Raw genomic sequence first — 20428 nt, forward strand, 5'->3', positions numbered from 1 at the left:
AGTTAACAAGCTGAAGGCCAAGAAGGTTACAGAGAACTGCCATGATCATGATGAAGTGGAACAATAAAAGAAATTTACAAGAAAGGAAATGACAGCCTTTCAGAGAATGAAACTTGACACTACCAAGTTTTCCAAGGTCTACAGGGCCATTAAAGATAACTCTCGACAAATATACAGGGTGTTTCAAAAGTGATGGTCAATAATTTAAAGGTGAACTGTACAGACTGCAATATGCAAAAAAAAAGCCTAGTAAACATGGGTCCTTAAGTGAATCATTTTCAAGATATTGCACATTTCTAGTTGGGATCCACCACTGACTTGTTTATTTAGGTTAGGTTATGCTCATTCTCTCCCTTTCCCTTTTCTCAATGCTCTGAGACGCTGCAGGCATACTGGTACTTGTCAAAGGACAGTCAACATGGAAAGAGGTTACAGCAATGAAGAGTATGTGGACATGCACTTCATGTATGGTGAAGCCAGCGGCAGTGCACTCAAGGTTGCATGTTTGTGCCAAGAAGCATTTCCCTGCTGAAGGCAGCCCAACAGGCACACATTCATCAGGGTACATCAATGCCTTAGAGAACATGGGCGCTTGGCACATGGAGTACAAGCAGGTAGGCCCAGAAGCATAACACCTGATGTTGAGGAAAGGGTGTTAGAAAGAATAGAACAAAATCCAGGAATTTCAGCAAGGAGGGTTGCTCTGCAAGAGCGTGCATAGCAGCGTGTGGGGAATTTTAAATCGCCAATTACTGTACCCCTACCATATCCAGTTTTTTTTTTTTAGGAGCATTAGCAACTAAGGCCATATTGCTCCGAGATATGCAGTGGTCATTCCCTGACCTTTCCGCATCCTCCATATTTGGTGGTGACGGGCTTGAACCCCAGTCTAATCAAGAAGTGTGTGCTGCGCACTGCTGCTCCTTCCCACCTGGCTAAGGAAGCACCACCATATCCAGTGTGTCAAGGTCTCAGCATACAGACTACCTTCCTAGAGTGCTCCCATAGTCAGTGGCGGATCGTAACAGAAAATGTGCATTATCTTGAAAACAGTTCATTTGCGGCCCAATGTTCGCTGGAACTTTTTTGCTTATTTTAGTTTGTACTTTTCACCTTTAAATTATTGACCATCATTTTTGAAACACTCTGTATAAAGAGGTTGAATGATCAGCAAACCTTTATCCTCATGAACTCATCATGATAATGTTGCATCACTCTCCATATCAACTAGTATTAATAATTTTATTGGCCAGTACTCCGACACCACCATTCATCCATTTATATAAGCAAGCCAGCACTAGGATTTACATACATCAGGAACTGTCAGTAAATCTACTAGTTTCCACAGAGCAGTGGTTGCACTTTGAAGTTTGAACTTTAGTTGCTATCAGCCTCTCCTATAAAAAAAATTGATCCTGTGAATTTTTTTAATTCCTTAGCAAATAAGCAAAAAGCTCATTTAAGCTCATTTTTAATAACATTGAATGGAATTAACATTTATAAAACGATAGAGAATGATAGCAGCTAATGACCTGATTAAAATAGGCAAAAAGTTTGAGATGAAGATCTCAAAATCAATGGGATTATAGGGAAAAAAATATACAAAGAGTCAAAATTGTTACTGTTGACAAAATAGAACATATTTGATTTCACCTATTTGAGAAATTTAATATCAAATGAATGGAAAGCCTTCCACACTAAACTACAAAAATATAATAAAATGAAATGAATGATTAAGTGTCACTTCAGAAAACAAATGACAACTGAAACAAAATTACGATTGTACAACACTTCAAAATCAGCCCTCTTCTACAGTTATGAGACTTGGGTAATAAATAAGAAAGACACACAATAAATAAGAAAGACACATGAGATTTTTAAGACCATTATTAGGATTTACAAGGCTAGATCATCAAAGAAATTCAGATATGCGTGAGAAATTAAAAGTAGATAACATAAAATGATATCAGAAAAAAGGGATTAGTCACATAGAAAGAATGAACCCAAACCAGAACGCAAAATTAGCTTTTAACTACAAACCTACAGGCAAGACAGATGTGGGCTGACCAAGACAACGATGGTGAGATCAAGACCACCTCCAAGAGCTACAACAAGAACAAGTCTTAAAAGACCTAATCCAGATTAAGTTCATGATGATGATGAAAATGATAGAAAATAAAAAAACATCAAGGAACATTATTTTAAGTTAGGGTATTTCTTAATATTATAATTTATCAATATGCAGTTTATTAAATTAATATATAAACTGAGTAATATGAGTTAAGTCACCTTACTTTGCTTCCAAGGCCAAAGCACAAATTCCAGCAGCCAAAGGAGCTGAGGCAGATGTTCCAGTGTGGCTGGATGTACATCCATGATGAAGGTCTGTTGTAATCTGAAAAACAAATCACAAGAAGATATTAATGCTGGATCAAAAATGAATTTTTCATACATGGGGCAATCTGTGTACTCAGAGTCTGTCTTCAGTAAAAACAGAACTGTCATTAGATTTGATGTGAAGTTCAAAATCTTACACATACTGATTAGTAGGACATGAAACTATACATCCCACAAAGGCACCCACCAACAAAATATTTGAAAGGGGCCAATTTTGAAATTATCACAATGTCATAACAACATCTTATCTAGAATTTATCAAATGATTTATTCTATTGGTTCTTAATAAAAACAATTTTCTGAAATTTTGCTATACCCAGGACTTTAACAAACATAGAACTTATTTAATCTATGCCAACCAGGCTAGCCAGGTGGGTAAAGTGCCTGCCTGCCAACCCAACGGTCATAGGTTCGAATCCCACCTCGGGCTTGCAAAAACTTTGGGAGGTGCATCATGGCCACAAAAGCCGATGCGCCAACAACTAAAAAAAAAATAAAATAAAAAATAATCTATATTTATTTAGGGCTAATGCAAAATTGACCAGATTTTTCATAACCTAAACGATGACACCTTCAGATAATGTGGTTATTTGCAACATGATAACCAATTTGGAATGCAAAAAAAATCAAGACTCCCATAAAAAGTGGAAAACAAAAAAATAGATTAAAAAAAAACTTTTACAAACTGTTTATTGATACTGAAAATTACATCTTAATTGAAAAAGAACTGACATATATGGAGGAAAATTTCAAATTATTATTTTAATGTACTAAAGCTTGTTGTCACACCCATACATACGATGTGTGATCAAAAAAAAAAAAAAAAAACTTTGGGAAATGATGAGGCTTACCAGCTATTTGGATGGATATCCTTTGATAAAGTTTTCTTGAAAATTTATAAACTGTTTCCATTGCTTCTGCAACTTCTGTAAGCATTTTTGATAGGCTTCTTTTGGAAATGGGCACTCATAGTGATGGAGCATTTAGCAAGAAATTCTTGAGTGGAAAGTGCCAAGTGTGCAGGCACATTAATCATAATGCAAATGCCAATTCCCTGAAGTCCCCTTTCCAGCCATTTTTCTTTGAACATCATCATGCAATTACTGTAAAACCATTTAGAAGTACTCCTGGTTTACTGTTTGACCATGCAGAACAAATTCATACTAAAATTTGTTAATGTCCCTGCACACTTGGCAAGAGCATTAATCATAATGCAAATGCCAATTCCCTGAAGTCCCCTTTACCAGCCATTTTTCTCTGAAAATCATCATACAATTGCTGCAGAACTGTTTTATAATATTACTGATTCATTGCTTGACCATGCAGAACAAATTCATAATATAATTCATTAATGCCTCTGCCAAAAGTGCCAACCCAGAACAAGGATCATATGCAATAGATAGGTGGCCTCTCTTTAAACTTCATGCACCACTGTAAACAGAGGTGCATGAAGGTGTATTGCTAAAAACAAATAGTGCCAGAATGCTCGTCGATTAACTACAAATAGTTACCTATGCTTTTTTCATTTGCAAAAATAAATAAGTCAAAGATTAGAATATTTGTTCAGTATTTATTTATAACTATAAAATAAAAATTTCAAAAGTAAAAAACAAAGGCAAAAAATTTAAAAAATCAGAAAAGAAAAAAACAAAAACTCCAAAATAATATAAAAAATACTGTTCAGAAGAATCATAGATTCAAGAATACTGTTCCGAAGAATCAAGAATCAGAAGAATCATAGGTTTTGCATTATGCCATACCTCCAAGAAAAAGTGCTTTTTCTATGTCAAAGAGAACCATGACATGGTGTTCTTTTCATACAAAAGCATCACGGATATTTATTTCTGCCCCGATCAGTAAGTCAAGAGTGGATCTGCCTTCATGGAAATTGCATTGTACTGGGTTAAGAAGGTTGTTTTGGACTAGAAACCAGGTTATGCGGGCATTGATAATTTTTTCCAGGACCTTGCTCACACAGCTGGTGAGTGCAATAGGTCAGTAGTGTTGTGGATTTGCAGGATCTTTTCTTGGTTTTGGAAATGCCAAAACATAAGCGTGATGCCATTTGTCCAGGTATTCTCTTTGAAAATTCTATTATTATAAATAAGTAACAATGTCTTAAGGGCTGGTTCAGTAAGTTGTTTGTTATTTGGTTTTTAGGAGCATTAGCAACTAAAGCCATATTGCTCCGGGGATATGTGGTAGTCATTTCCTGACACGCTTCTCTAATCAAGAAGCATGTGCTATGCACTGCTGCTCCTGCCCACTTGGCTATGGAGGCGCCTCAGTAAGTTGTCCTATTGTGATGTAGTGTATTCTATCTGGTCCTTGCTGCACTGAGTTTTGTGGTGGCTAAAGCATGGTGCAATTCTGTCATTGTGAAAGGGAGATTGTATGCGGTACTAGATGCTGATTCAAAGCTGATTAAATGATTTTCAGCCTGTGCCATGTGTACCTGAAAATGAGGTGTGTTGTGGCTGAGATTTTCATGAACAATTCACTAATGCAGCTGCAATCTCCACTGGTGTTGTAACATCACAACAGTTTATAGTTAGTATGGGAAGGTTGATGCACGGATGTTTTCAGTACATATGTTGCATTTTGGCCCATATCATTTGTGTTTTTGTAATTGTGGAAGCAAAACATCTCCATTCTTCCCTTTTGCTAGTCTGCCTAATACGTTTTGCTTTTTCCCGAGCCTGTTTAAAGTGGATAAGATTTGCAATTGTTGAAAACTTCCTGAAGATGTTCCATGCTTTGTTCTTTTCTTTTTTAGCTGGGCTGCATTCATCATTCCACCAAAATTTCGAGCGTGCTGGTATTTTGTTGGATTGCTTTGGAATCGCTTGGTCTGCTGCCTGTAGTATTTGGTTAGATATATATTCTGTGGCAAAGTTTATGGATGTTTGCTGGACCTGCTTTTCTTCCAGTATTGCTAATTGTTATATATATATATATATATATATATATATATATATATATATCCCATTTCGCTTTGAAAAAGTTCCATTTGACAATTCTGTTAGAAAAGTGGGGGATGTTTGTATCAATCTGGCATATCACTGGGTAATGGTCACTACCCAGTGGATTGCTATGAATAGTCCATCCAAATAGAGGATATATGGATGCTGAGCATAGACAGACATCAATAGCTGAAGTAGATCCTGTAGGTAAATGTGTATGTGCGTGTGCGCCATTATTGAGAGTAATCAAATTGTGCTGATCAAGTAACTTTTCTATAATTTGTCCTCGTTTGTCCATGTTTTGATTTCCCCATAACGGATGATGACCATGGAGGTCCCCTAGGATGAAGTAGGGTTGAGGAAATTGTACCACTAGTTCTTCTATGTCAGTATAGCTTATATTTTGATTGGGAGGCAAGTATAGCAAGACGATAGTCAAGTCAAAATTAACATTGACTCACACTGCAACTGCCTCAAGGTGTGTTTTTAATGGGAGTGGTTTCGAGGGTATTTGAGCATTGATTATTAATGCCACGCCTCCATACACCCGATTGTTAGGGTTGTGTACAACCCTAACAATCTTGCTGATGAATTATAGTTCTGGACAGAAACAGTTATATGTGGGGTTAGGTTGGTTTCCTGAAGGCAGAAAGCGATGGGATCATATTGTGTGAGGACATCTTGGATGTCATTAAAATTAGTGCGGTATCCTCTACAGTTCCACTGCAGCAATGTAAGCATTATTTGGGTTTATTAGAACCCTCGATATGTTTTTAAGGGGTTGAATGTTTGTTTCGCTCAGGTTTCCCTTTCCCCTTCTTTAGAAAGTATGGTTTTCCAGTGTCCATATCCTCATCAGTGAATAGTTCTAGTATGTGTTCATCTTGCTGTGAGCTACCTTCAAAATCCATGCAATCTGTTTGGTTTGCATCAGGATTAGTAGTTACTTTAGTGTTTTGCTGTGGGGAGGCATCTGGTTGTACAGTAATTGGAGTATTTATGGCTTTACTTTGTTTGCTAGTCGTTTGGTTTACTAGTACAGTGCCAATACTGACCTTGTCCACTGAGATAGCGATTCGCTTGGTGGTATGGTTACCACCGTTTGGGTTGCAATTGATATATGTCTTTTTGTGTCTTGAGCATAGGTTGGTTTATTAGTATTCAGGGCTGGTAAAGATTTTTTGGCCTCTTAATAGCTGACATTGTGTTCAATTTTGTATTGCTGTATGTGTTTTTCGCATTTCCAAAGGGAACACTCCTTAGAAAACACCACATTGCTTCTCTGCAGTTTGGACAACTAAGTGTTGTAGCTGTGCATTCAGTGTTTCTATGCACAGTGGACCCACATGTGGCACAGGCAGTTGCTCCTCTGCAGACTGTGAATGCCCAAACTTCTGTTGTTTGTTATTTGGTTTTTAGGAGCATTAGCAACTAAGGCCATATTGCTCCAGGAATATGCGGTGGTCATTCCCTGACCTTTCCGCATCCTCCGTATTTGGTGGTGACGGGCTCGAACCCCTGTCTAATCAAGAAGCGTGTGCTTCGCACTGCTGCTCCTTCCCACCTGGCTACGGAGGCGCAAACCCAAACTTCTGGCATTTGTATCAGTGTAAGGGGTTTGGAATGTATGCTCTAACACGGCAGTTAAGACAATCTGCTTTGATCGCTGTTGATGGTTTAGGGTTATCAAAAGTGAGTATTTTGTTCCGAGTAGGAACTAGTATGCCACCTTTCTTTGTCATTATCCTTGTGACGTTGACGACTCCTCGATCTTGCAGTTCTTGTTTCAACTCTTCGTCCGGCACGTTCACGAGGTCCCATTCGGCGATGACACCTCTTGACATGTTCGGGGGAAACGTATGGTGAAACTGTAACAGAAATTCCACCAAACGTTTTTAGTTTCAGTAGTTGCTCAGACTGTTGAGCAGTAGCAACTTCAACCAGTAAATCTGTCTCACAATCTTAAGCAATGAACTGTCTTGGGGGTTCCTATTATGCTTTCTAGGCATTTCTGCACTAGAAATGATGAGAGGTTGCCAATAGGTTGTTCTTGGGTCAAGTGAATAATAAGGAAAGTTGGAGTTCTGATTCTGGCTACATCAGTCTTTTGACATTTAGCTGAAACAAAATCAGTCTCCGACTGTTTTTGCCCTGCAAGATCAAGGAGTCATCAACGTCAGAAGGATAATGACAAAGAAAGATGGCATACTAGTTCCTACTCGGAACAAAATACTCACTTTTGATCTATGCACCCAGTGGATTTCTGGGTTTCAGGAACTGTTTGCTCCATTTCAACCTGGAAGCGAGAGCTTTCCCCTCCAGGTTATCAGCCCCACCACGTGGAAGCAGGAGCAGTGCCACCTTTGTGATCAAGCAGTAGTGGGTTAGTAATAAAACAAAAAATTAAGAGAAGAAAGAGAGAAACAAGTTTACTTTTCCAGTTTTTTAATGCTGAAAATAAGGAAACTATTTTATTTCACCAAGAAAGAGTGCTAATTTACTGGCAAAGACACTTGATCACAAAATTGCTTGGCACCTGGGGCCCCCCTCCTAATTGAGATTGGCTAACTACAGCTCTGAGGAAGGGGACTTATGAGATTTATGCAGAAATGCTCAGTGATTATTAATGCAGTGGCATTCGCTGACAATCTCCTTCTAGCAGCTTCAACATCCTTGGGCTTGCAATGTCTTTTGGATAGAGCTAATAATTTCTTTATGCTAATAATTTCTTGGACTTTATCTTTGGGCCTCTCTAGTCATGACAAAAAGCTCAAAATGGATAACCGCAGCTTCTTAGTTGGTGACCTAAAGCTTCCAACCAGCAAGGTAACTATATCATGGAGATATTTGGGGATTGATTTTATTCCCTTTGGAAAGGTGCCTGACTCTGCTTCCCTGGAGGACCTGCTGGTGCGGCTTAGCAGAGCTCCACTCAAGCCCCAGTAGAAGCTGTTTATCCTGCACACTTATCTTATACCTAGATTCTGCCATCTTTTGGTGCTCTAATAAACATGTTAGAGACAATAAATGTCTCTAATAAAAATCTAGTATTCACTAATGCCATCCAAGCCTAGTTGCAAAGCATATAGTTCTACTATAAAAGTACTGTGAACATTGTTGTTGTTTGTTATTTGGTTTTTAGGAGCATTATCAACTAAGGCCATATTGCTCCGGGATATGTGGTGGTCATTCCCTGACCTTTCCGCATCCTCCGTATTTGGTGGTGACGGGCTCGAACCCCGGTCTAAACAAGAAGCGTGTGCTACGCACTGCTGCTCCTTCCCACCTGGCTACGGAGGCGCCAACTGTGAACAAGAGGCAAGAAGACAGATACAGTTGATTCAAAAAAAAAAAAAAAAAAAAAACTACTACAGCACATACTGAGTTGTTCAATTTTGATTCACCTATATAAATCTGATAATTGTTTTAATTTTCAAAGCTGTGTAGCAAATGGAATTTCTACATATTGGGGATATGTCCTTATTCTTCCATTTTGTTAGTTAAGAAATACAGGGTGTCTCAAAAATATTGGTACAAACGTTTAGCGGAGGTAGGCAACATCTAAAGGAATGTGAATCGCATAGGAACCCATAACCAGAAACATCACCGTAAGTCGGTAGACGGCGCAGTAGTCGCTGCACGAAGAGCTTGCATCGATATACGAACTGTGAGCTGGCAGACATGCACCTAGTGTATGGATTAGCAGAGGGGCAATGGATGAGTCGCTCAATGAATTTATGGAGAACGCTTCCCAGACAGACATGTACCGGACCACTGTTTGTTTGCGCATGTGCATCAAAATTTGTGCGATTATGGGTCACTTAGAGGTAACAGGAGTAGTGCGGGCAGACCACGTTCGATGTGAACTCCCGCCATGGAACAAAGTATGTTGAATGCCATCCAGAATAATCCTACTACCAGCACATGTGCAGTTGCCTCTGCCTTAGGAGGGTCTCGTTGCAGTGTACAGCATGTCTGGTACGATGATTCCTTACACCCCCTTTCATCTCCAAAGGGTTCAGTTACTGCTCCCCCAAGATCATCCTGCACGTGTGGCTTTTGCACAGTGGTTTCTCCAAGAAAGTGTTCAAGACTTTAATTTTCCAGCCTATGTTTTGTTCACGGATGAGGCTTATTTCACTCAGGAAGGCTTATTCAATCAGCACAATGCTCATGTGTGGGCTCACGACAACCCACACGGTGTGCATCCCCATGCGGCACAACATCCCTTTGCAATAAATGTGTGGGCAGGTATGGTCGGTGACTGCTTAGTCGGCCCGTATCTGTTACCATCCCGCACGAACTCCGCTAAATATCGCTCATTTGCTGTAACATCGTCAAGGAACCCTGGTTGAACAAGTTCTACCAGGGTTCCTTGACGATGTTACAGCAAATGTGAGACGCAACATTTGGTACAACATGATGGGACGCCTGCCCATTATGGAAGGTGTGTTCATGACCATTTGAACAGGCGTTTTGGGCGTCGATGGAATGGCCGTGGTGGACCCGTTGCCTGGCTTCTGCACTCACCTTATTTATCGAGCCTTGATTTCTTTCTGTGGGGAACCTCAAATCTATCATGTATGAATTGCCTGTGGAGATGGAAATGGATCTCGTGGCGAGACTTGTCTGCGCTGCTACTACTGTCAAAGAAACTCCAGGTGTGTTAGACCGTGTCTGCCAATCCATGCTGCGTTGGTGTCACTCATGCATCGCATCTCATGGTGGAACCTTCGGGCATCTGTTGTAACATCATGAAATGCATCCATCTCATACTCCATTGTTAATATTATGTCAAATAAATGTTTGCCACTAATTACTGTCTTGTGTCATTTCTGCTTCTTGTGCCTCTGCTACTACTTTCCCGTGACGTTTCCGGTTATGGGTTCCTATGCAATTCACTTTCCTTTAGATATTACCTACCTCCCCTAAACTGTATTGAGGACTGTATAAATTTTTATACAGTCCTCAATACAGTGAGGACTGTATAAAAATTATTTGTGGGCTGTATCAGGCCCGAAGGCTATAGGTTGGACATCACTGATCTAAATTATAAATATCTTCACATTGATACTCAGCTCAGATGCTCTCCAACTTTGCTATTAATTCAACATTTGACAAATTGACTTTCTATACTGCCACTTTCTCTACCGTCACAACCAGGTATGATGTTATGTCATTTTAAAAATGACTGAAGCCATCTTATTGAAAGCTTTAAATTCATTTGTATTTAAGTCATTTTAAAGCCATTTCTTGGATTAATGGCCCAGTTACAGGCCGTTTCTTACAGAGCAATCAACAAAAAAATTGCAATAGTTATTAATTTCTTCATTACCCGTAGATCAGTATTTTCTTTTTCTATTCTCAAATCAATTCTTCTTATGATCTTCAAACAAAATGTCCTTTGAAGACACCATATTTTTTGGATTTGGTTTCTGCCAACACCAAATTTTACAGCAATATTTTTAGTGGCCATACCATCACTTTTAATTCAATTATGTCAATTCTTTCTTTTAACAGTAAAATATCACACATGACATTTTTCAACACTGCATGATACCAAACTGCAAAGAAGTAAGCTGTAGGTGCAATACTTTACTTTTTGATAAAACATATCAAAACCAACACCTTACAGGGAAACTTAGTAACACCACTAACTCATATTACATGTGCACATTCTGGAAAAACTGTGATTAACACAGGGTGCGTGCTTTTTTTTTTATATATATATATATTTTTTTTAATTGATTCGGAATAAGTCTGCTTCCTAGCATAACTGGGCTTGAGTAATACTAATACATGGCTGTCTAAAGTATTTTAGTTTTAAAAGCCAAATTCATATGACATGTACTATGAAATTCATCTATTTTCTGACAGGTAATGGTGGGGGAAGTAAGATTGCCTTCCATTAGGATAGTGACTTGGTTGAAAGTGGCAAGCCCACTGTTGTATTTCAGAAAACCACAGAACAGATACCAAATCCCCTGGAATCTTAATCGTATTCATCATCCACAATAAGAAGCATAATGAGTTTGAGAAGATAAGAAGTAGTTGCCTAAGCATACTGTCTATGTTCCGATATGGATAGTTTTGATTTAAGGAGACACATAACAGTACACATGTTGTGACAAATGGGCCTGGAGTACTGGGGTCCATAGTTTAACAGATATTTATTTAAAGTATACCCAGTAAAATAAAATAAAATAAAATATTTCCAGAAGCTTTCGGAACTCGTGTCCCTTTCTCAACTGACAGAATTTTTAAATACATTACAAGCAAACTGTGGCACGTTACTCATTCGTCATTGTTGTAGCACGGACGTGTGCTGCCTTGCGCCAGTGATCATCCATCAATAAAACGGTTGTCTCCAGGATTGGATGTATACGCATGCCTTTCTGGCGATTTAATGCCTTAGGGTTGTTCATTATGTTTAGTGACTCTAGCCATAGGCGGTGGCGAAAGTGTCGCGCGTGGTCCACTATCTCAAAGTCGCGCTTGGGGTCAAGATCGTGGTTGGTAGCCCAAAAATGTTCTGCAAGCGCGGACTGGTCAGTTTCGGCAAGCCGGATTGCTCTGTCGTGTTCCGTGAGGCGATCCTGGAGACGTCTCGATGTCTCACCTACGTAGCAACTGTTACAGGCCCTACAGGTGATACGGTACACTACATTGCTGCGTAAGACAGGTGTGACAGGGGTCTTCACACTGGAGACAAGTGAACGTAGGTTCCTACCTGGTAATTGTACACATTTTATGTTGTAACTTCTCAGGATCTTCGAGATACGTCCTGACACTCCTGGATAGTACGGAATGTAGGCGGATGATATGCCGACTTGCTTCGGAGGTCTTGGGTTGGAAGTAAGCTCTTGTGCCTGTAACAAGCATCTGTTTAGTACATGGGATGGATAACCGCATCTGGTTAAGTCCGCCTTCACACGGGAGATCTCGTTACGTCTAATTGTGTCGGTGCTGGAATGGCTCCAGGCCCTGGAGAACAGGGTGCGGGCAGTGCTATTGAGATGGCTTGGAGCGTGGCCGGACCCGTAGTTGGTGAATTGACCGCACCACATGGGTTTGCGGTATACTGAGGTCTCTAGATGTGGGCCTACGCGATGCACTAGCACGTCCAGAAACGGGAGCGAACCGTCCACCTCTGATTCTACGGTAAACTTGATGAAATTGGATAGAGAGTTGAGGTATTCTAGTAGTACCGTTTCAGAACCACGTGGTATTATGGTAAAAATATCGTCGACATATCTACACCACGTTGTAATAGGTGTAGGTGGGTTCTGGTGTATCTGCTTCTCCAGATCTTCCATGGCGATGTTAGCTACTACGGAACTGACAGGGGCACCCATAGCAGTGCCATGTACTTGTTTGTAGAGTGAGTCTTCAAAGGTGAAGATGCTGCTAGAGAGGCATAGGTTGAGGGCGGTACAGATGTCATCAGTGGATAGTGACGTCCTGGATTGGAGGCTTAAGTCGCTCTCAAGGAGCCTTCTGGCGCAGTGCACGGCCTGTTGGACGGGAATCGAGGTGAATAAAGAAACCACGTCAAATGATGCCATGACAGAGTTATCAGGGATTGAAATGTCCTTAATGGTGTTAATGAATTCACTGCTGTTTTTAACGGTGTGAGATGTATTACCTATAAGAGGCGAGAGGAGGCTCGCGATGTGTTTGGACAGTTCATACGTTGGGGCACTGCAGCAAGACACTATAGGTCTGAGAGGAATACCCGGTTTATGGATCTTTGGTAATCCGTAGAATTGTGGTAGTTGACAGCCAGTACCACGCAGAAGATGGTGAGTCGCGGTCGGGATCTTCTTATCTTTAAGCCATGCGTGGACAAGTTTATTAACATTTGCTTCCAGACGTTTCAAGACTTTAACGGGAGGATCAGGTAGAGGTTCATATACGTTAGGATCGAGTAATAGGGCCAAGGCTTTCTCTCGGTAGGCTGATCGGTCCAGCACAACAGTCCGGCGCCCTTTATCCGCAGGAAGTACAACGATGGAGTTGTCTTTTCTTATAGATGACAGGGCGGCACGTTGGCGGTGGTTGAGGTTTGAGCACGTTTTTCGAGTGTTGCGGAGGACTGCGGCAGTCTTGAATCGGATCTCGTTGGCAGTTTCTTCGGGAAGGTTGGTAATACTGGCTTCTATGCCCATAGCGAGCTGTGTGATGGGAGGTTTCGATGGTATAACGGCGAATTTCATACCGTTTGATAAAACACTCAGCTGCTCGTTGGACAGTTGTTTGTTACTTAGATTCAAGACGAAAGAAGTCGTGTCGTCTGAACGAGTGTTCGTCTTTAAGGAGTTAGTTTCTATGCTCAAGTTTATGAACTTGCGCTGTTGGCGTAAACGGTAGGTATCCGAGGTCTGACTAGCCCGATGGCAGATGGTATGTATAAGGTTTGTAAATACAATAGGCGAGACCTTACCTTGTATATGTTGTAACAGTCTGGACTTGTTGTAGTCAGCGTTCCTGATTTCATGGTGGAGATGGGATATCCATAAATTTAACGTGCGCAGGCTGAAGTTAAAGCAGGCACGATCCATATGAGAGTTGTGGAACGGGGCTTTGTATCGGAACCCTTTAGGTATAATTCGATTGCTTTTGCATCTGTGGGCGAAGCGTAAATGTTGCCTGTAGCGAGCTATTGAGAGGAAGCATTTTTGCAACTGTGCACAATCGTTGTAGGTATTATGGCCATAAAGTGATCGAATAGTGACAAATGGGCCTGGAGTACTGGGGTCCATAGTTTAACAGATATTTATTTAAAGTATACCCAGTAAAATAAAATAAAATAAAATATTTCCAGAAGCTTTCGGAACTCGTGTCCCTTTCTCAACTGACAGAATTTTTAAATACATTACAAGCAAACTGTGGCACGTTACTCATTCGTCATTGTTGTAGCACGGACGTGTGCTGCCTTGCGCCAGTGATCATCCATCAATAAAACGGTTGTCTCCAGGATTGGATGTATACGCATGCCTTTCTGGCGATTTAATGCCTTAGGGTTGTTCATTATGTTTAGTGACTCTAGCCATAGGCGGTGGCGAAAGTGTCGCGCGTGGTCCACTATCTCAAAGTCGCGCTTGGGGTCAAGATCGTGGTTGGTAGCCCAAAAATGTTCTGCAAGCGCGGACTGGTCAGTTTCGGCAAGCCGGAACTGACCAGTCCGCGCCAACAGCGCAAGTTCATAAACTTGAGCATAGAAACTAACTCCTTAAAGACGAACACTCGTTCAGACGACACGACTTCTTTCGTCTTGAATCTAAGTAACAAACAACTGTCCAACGAGCAGCTGAGTGTTTTATCAAACGGTATGAAATTCGCCGTTATACCATCGAAACCTCCCATCACACAGCTCGCTATGGGCATAGAAGCCAGTATTACCAACCTTCCCGAAGAAACTGCCAACGAGATCCGATTCAAGACTGCCGCAGTCCTCCGCAACACTCGAAAAACGTGCTCAAACCTCAACCACCGCCAACGTGCCGCCCTGTCATCTATAAGAAAAGACAACTCCATCGTTGTACTTCCTGCGGATAAAGGGCGCCGGACTGTTGTGCTGGACCGATCAGCCTACCGAGAGAAAGCCTTGGCCCTATTACTCGATCCTAACGTATATGAACCTCTACCTGATCCTCCCGTTAAAGTCTTGAAACGTCTGGAAGCAAATGTTAATAAACTTGTCCACGCATGGCTTAAAGATAAGAAGATCCCGACCGCGACTCACCATCTTCTGCGTGGTACTGGCTGTCAACTACCACAATTCTACGGATTACCAAAGATCCATAAACCGGGTATTCCTCTCAGACCTATAGTGTCTTGCTGCAGTGCCCCAACGTATGAACTGTCCAAACACATCGCGAGCCTCCTCTCGCCTCTTATAGGTAATACATCTCACACCGTTAAAAACAGCAGTGAATTCATTAACACCATTAAGGACATTTCAATCCCTGATAACTCTGTCATGGCATCATTTGACGTGGTTTCTTTATTCACCTCGATTCCCGTCCAACAGGCCGTGCACTGCGCCAGAAGGCTCCTTGAGAGCGACTTAAGCCTCCAATCCAGGACGTCACTATCCACTGATGACATCTGTACCGCCCTCAACCTATGCCTCTCTAGCAGCATCTTCACCTTTGAAGACTCACTCTACAAACAAGTACATGGCACTGCTATGGGTGCCCCTGTCAGTTCCGTAGTAGCTAACATCGCCATGGAAGATCTGGAGAAGCAGATACACCAGAACCCACCTACACCTATTACAACGTGGTGTAGATATGTCGACGATATTTTTACCATAATACCACGTGGTTCTGAAACGGTACTACTAGAATACCTCAACTCTCTATCCAATTTCATCAAGTTTACCGTAGAATCAGAGGTGGACGGTTCGCTCCCGTTTCTGGACGTGCTAGTGCATCGCGTAGGCCCACATCTAGAGACCTCAGTATACCGCAAACCCATGTGGTGCGGTCAATTCACCAACTACGGGTCCGGCCACGCTCCAAGCCATCTCAATAGCACTGCCCGCACCCTGTTCTCCAGGGCCTGGAGCCATTCCAGCACCGACACAATTAGACGTAACGAGATCTCCCGTGTGAAGGCGGACTTAACCAGATGCGGTTATCCATCCCATGTACTAAACAGATGCTTGTTACAGGCACAAGAGCTTACTTCCAACCCAAGACCTCCGAAGCAAGTCGGCATATCATCCGCCTACATTCCGTACTATCCAGGAGTGTCAGGACGTATCTCGAAGATCCTGAGAAGTTACAACATAAAATGTGTACAATTACCAGGTAGGAACCTACGTTCACTTGTCTCCAGTGTGAAGACCCCTGTCACACCTGTCTTACGCAGCAATGTAGTGTACCGTATCACCTGTAGGGCCTGTAACAGTTGCTACGTAGGTGAGACATCGAGACGTCTCCAGGATCGCCTCACGGAACACGACAGAGCAATCCGGCTTGCCGAAACTGACCAGTCCGCGCTTGCAGAACATTTTTGGGCTACCAACCACGATCTTGACCCCAAGCGCGACTTTGAGATAGTGGACCACGCGCGACACTTTCGCCACCGCCTATGGCTAGAGTCACTAAACATAATGAACAACCCTAAGGCATTAAATCGCCAGAAAGGCATGCGTATACATCCAATCCTGGAGACAACCGTTTTATTGATGGATGATCACTGGCGCAAGGCAGCACACGTCCGTGCTACAACAATGACGAATGAGTAACGTGCCACAGTTTGCTTGTAATGTATTTAAAAATTCTGTCAGTTGAGAAAGGGACACGAGTTCCGAAAGCTTCTGGAAATATTTTATTTTATTTTATTTTACTGGGTATACTTTAAATAAATATCTGTTAAACTATGGACCCCAGTACTCCAGGCCCATTTGTCACTATTCGATCACTTTATGGCCATAATACCTACAACGATTGTGCACAGTTGCAAAAAATGCTTCCTCTCAATAGCTCGCTACAGGCAACATTTACGCTTCGCCCACAGATGCAAAAGCAATCGAATTATACCTAAAGGGTTCCGATACAAAGCCCCGTTCCACAACTCTCATATGGATCGTGCCTGCTTTAACTTCAGCCTGCGCACGTTAAATTTATGGATATCCCATCTCCACCATGAAATCAGGAACGCTGACTACAACAAGTCCAGACTGTTACAACATATACAAGGTAAGGTCTCGCCTATTGTATTTACAAACCTTATACATACCATCTGCCATCGGGCTAGTCAGACCTCGGATACCTACCGTTTACGCCAACAGCGCAAGTTCATAAACTTGAGCATAGAAACTAACTCCTTAAAGACGAACACTCGTTCAGACGACACGACTTCTTTCGTCTTGAATCTAAGTAACAAACAACTGTCCAACGAGCAGCTGAGTGTTTTATCAAACGGTATGAAATTCGCCGTTATACCATCGAAACCTCCCATCACACAGCTCGCTATGGGCATAGAAGCCAGTATTACCAACCTTCCCGAAGAAACTGCCAACGAGATCCGATTCAAGACTGCCGCAGTCCTCCGCAACACTCGAAAAACGTGCTCAAACCTCAACCACCGCCAACGTGCCGCCCTGTCATCTATAAGAAAAGACAACTCCATCGTTGTACTTCCTGCGGATAAAGGGCGCCGGACTGTTGTGCTGGACCGATCAGCCTACCGAGAGAAAGCCTTGGCCCTATTACTCGATCCTAACGTATATGAACCTCTACCTGATCCTCCCGTTAAAGTCTTGAAACGTCTGGAAGCAAATGTTAATAAACTTGTCCACGCATGGCTTAAAGATAAGAAGATCCCGACCGCGACTCACCATCTTCTGCGTGGTACTGGCTGTCAACTACCACAATTCTACGGATTACCAAAGATCCATAAACCGGGTATTCCTCTCAGACCTATAGTGTCTTGCTGCAGTGCCCCAACGTATGAACTGTCCAAACACATCGCGAGCCTCCTCTCGCCTCTTATAGGTAATACATCTCACACCGTTAAAAACAGCAGTGAATTCATTAACACCATTAAGGACATTTCAATCCCTGATAACTCTGTCATGGCATCATTTGACGTGGTTTCTTTATTCACCTCGATTCCCGTCCAACAGGCCGTGCACTGCGCCAGAAGGCTCCTTGAGAGCGACTTAAGCCTCCAATCCAGGACGTCACTATCCACTGATGACATCTGTACCGCCCTCAACCTATGCCTCTCTAGCAGCATCTTCACCTTTGAAGACTCACTCTACAAACAAGTACATGGCACTGCTATGGGTGCCCCTGTCAGTTCCGTAGTAGCTAACATCGCCATGGAAGATCTGGAGAAGCAGATACACCAGAACCCACCTACACCTATTACAACGTGGTGTAGATATGTCGACGATATTTTTACCATAATACCACGTGGTTCTGAAACGGTACTACTAGAATACCTCAACTCTCTATCCAATTTCATCAAGTTTACCGTAGAATCAGAGGTGGACGGTTCGCTCCCGTTTCTGGACGTGCTAGTGCATCGCGTAGGCCCACATCTAGAGACCTCAGTATACCGCAAACCCATGTGGTGCGGTCAATTCACCAACTACGGGTCCGGCCACGCTCCAAGCCATCTCAATAGCACTGCCCGCACCCTGTTCTCCAGGGCCTGGAGCCATTCCAGCACCGACACAATTAGACGTAACGAGATCTCCCGTGTGAAGGCGGACTTAACCAGATGCGGTTATCCATCCCATGTACTAAACAGATGCTTGTTACAGGCACAAGAGCTTACTTCCAACCCAAGACCTCCGAAGCAAGTCGGCATATCATCCGCCTACATTCCGTACTATCCAGGAGTGTCAGGACGTATCTCGAAGATCCTGAGAAGTTACAACATAAAATGTGTACAATTACCAGGTAGGAACCTACGTTCACTTGTCTCCAGTGTGAAGACCCCTGTCACACCTGTCTTACGCAGCAATGTAGTGTACCGTATCACCTGTAGGGCCTGTAACAGTTGCTACGTAGGTGAGACATCGAGACGTCTCCAGGATCGCCTCACGGAACACGACAGAGCAATCCGGCTTGCCGAAACTGACCAGTCCGCGCTTGCAGAACATTTTTGGGCTACCAACCACGATCTTGACCCCAAGCGCGACTTTGAGATAGTGGACCACGCGCGACACTTTCGCCACCGCCTATGGCTAGAGTCACTAAACATAATGAACAACCCTAAGGCATTAAATCGCCAGAAAGGCATGCGTATACATCCAATCCTGGAGACAACCGTTTTATTGATGGATGATCACTGGCGCAAGGCAGCACACGTCCGTGCTACAACAATGACGAATGAGTAACGTGCCACAGTTTGCTTGTAATGTATTTAAAAATTCTGTCAGTTGAGAAAGGGACACGAGTTCCGAAAGCTTCTGGAAATATTTTATTTTATTTTATTTTACTGGGTATACTTTAAATAAATATCAGTACACATGTTATTGCGGTCATAGTACAAGCTAAGACACAGACTGTAACTGCTTCTAGTGATGTTTACAGTAGAATGTGATTGGTTAGCATTTGAAAATTAGTTATAAAGGCTACACTTCCATGAGATATGCTGAGAGGTGTGTGGTCTGTTATTTAGATTGCAGAGTGCCTTAGAGTGTGGTTTGCATATATGTGAACTTCTTCACAGTTCCATTGTAGAAGTACATGCATTGTAGTGATTTAAAATGTTCCTCTGTTTGCTTCCATGAGATCAAAAATCTATTATAACCAAATAATTATTGTCATTATGTAAAATGTATTATTAACACTTCAGTAAAAAAATTCTAATGGAAATTTTTCTCTCTTCTTTAGAAAGATGTGATAGCTAGGAATAATGATCAAAAACTGAGATGTGTTGCCAACTGAATTATTAAATAGTGTATTACATGCTTGTTAGTTACAAAAAGACAGCACACCAGGAAGATTACATGTCATATTTTAATGATTTTATTAGATTCGTAAGATATAGTTGGCTTCTATGTAGAGGCAATACAAAATCGAGTTTTCAGAATCCTTTGCTTCAGAAAGGAGACATTCATCATCTTCAAAATGAATGAAAAAAAAAATATATATATATCAAGTTTCTGAGAGAAAAACTATGTAACTTTTTCCCAAGGCTACCTAACTTTTCACCTTACTGTTCCCAGTTTTAATAACTGTGCAGATCCCCCACCCACTGCATTGCAATATACAGGCTTACTTGTGATCATGAAACCATAGGGTTATTGTAGCAAAGGGAACTGAAAACAATATCTTGAAGAGGAATAATAATTTTCTAAGTGTAATGATAGTTTCTCAGAAAACAACTGTGCCATAAACTCTAATAATAACAACCAAAGATAATCTGTAATCTTCTTGCTATATGATATTCAGTAGCTGTTGATTTGCTACATTCTGTAGCTGTTAAGGCACCCCAGCACTTAAGGCCATATTGCACCACACCATTATGCCTGTGTAAATTAGCATTAGCAAGGGCACATGATGCAAGAAAGCAAGCTTATATAGCATCAGCAAAAA

General features: G+C 41.8%; 1 protein-coding gene across 1 annotated transcript in view; it reads right to left on the minus strand.

Annotated features, from left to right (window-relative positions):
- LOC150089224 (furin-like protease 1, isoforms 1/1-X/2) overlaps positions 1-20428 on the minus strand; it is a 553478-nt gene that overhangs the window by 122873 nt on the left and 410177 nt on the right. Inside the window, exon 9 of the mRNA XM_090388436.1 lies at positions 2295-2395. Coding sequence (XP_090244562.1) covers positions 2295-2395 — 101 coding nt within the window. The remainder of the gene's footprint in view (positions 1-2294; positions 2396-20428) is intronic.

The sequence above is a fragment of the Mastigoproctus giganteus genome, chromosome 2 (genome assembly GCF_048544385.1).
Source record: "Mastigoproctus giganteus isolate SK-2022 chromosome 2, ASM4854438v1, whole genome shotgun sequence".
NCBI classification, from domain to species: Eukaryota; Metazoa; Arthropoda; class Arachnida; order Uropygi; family Thelyphonidae; genus Mastigoproctus; species Mastigoproctus giganteus.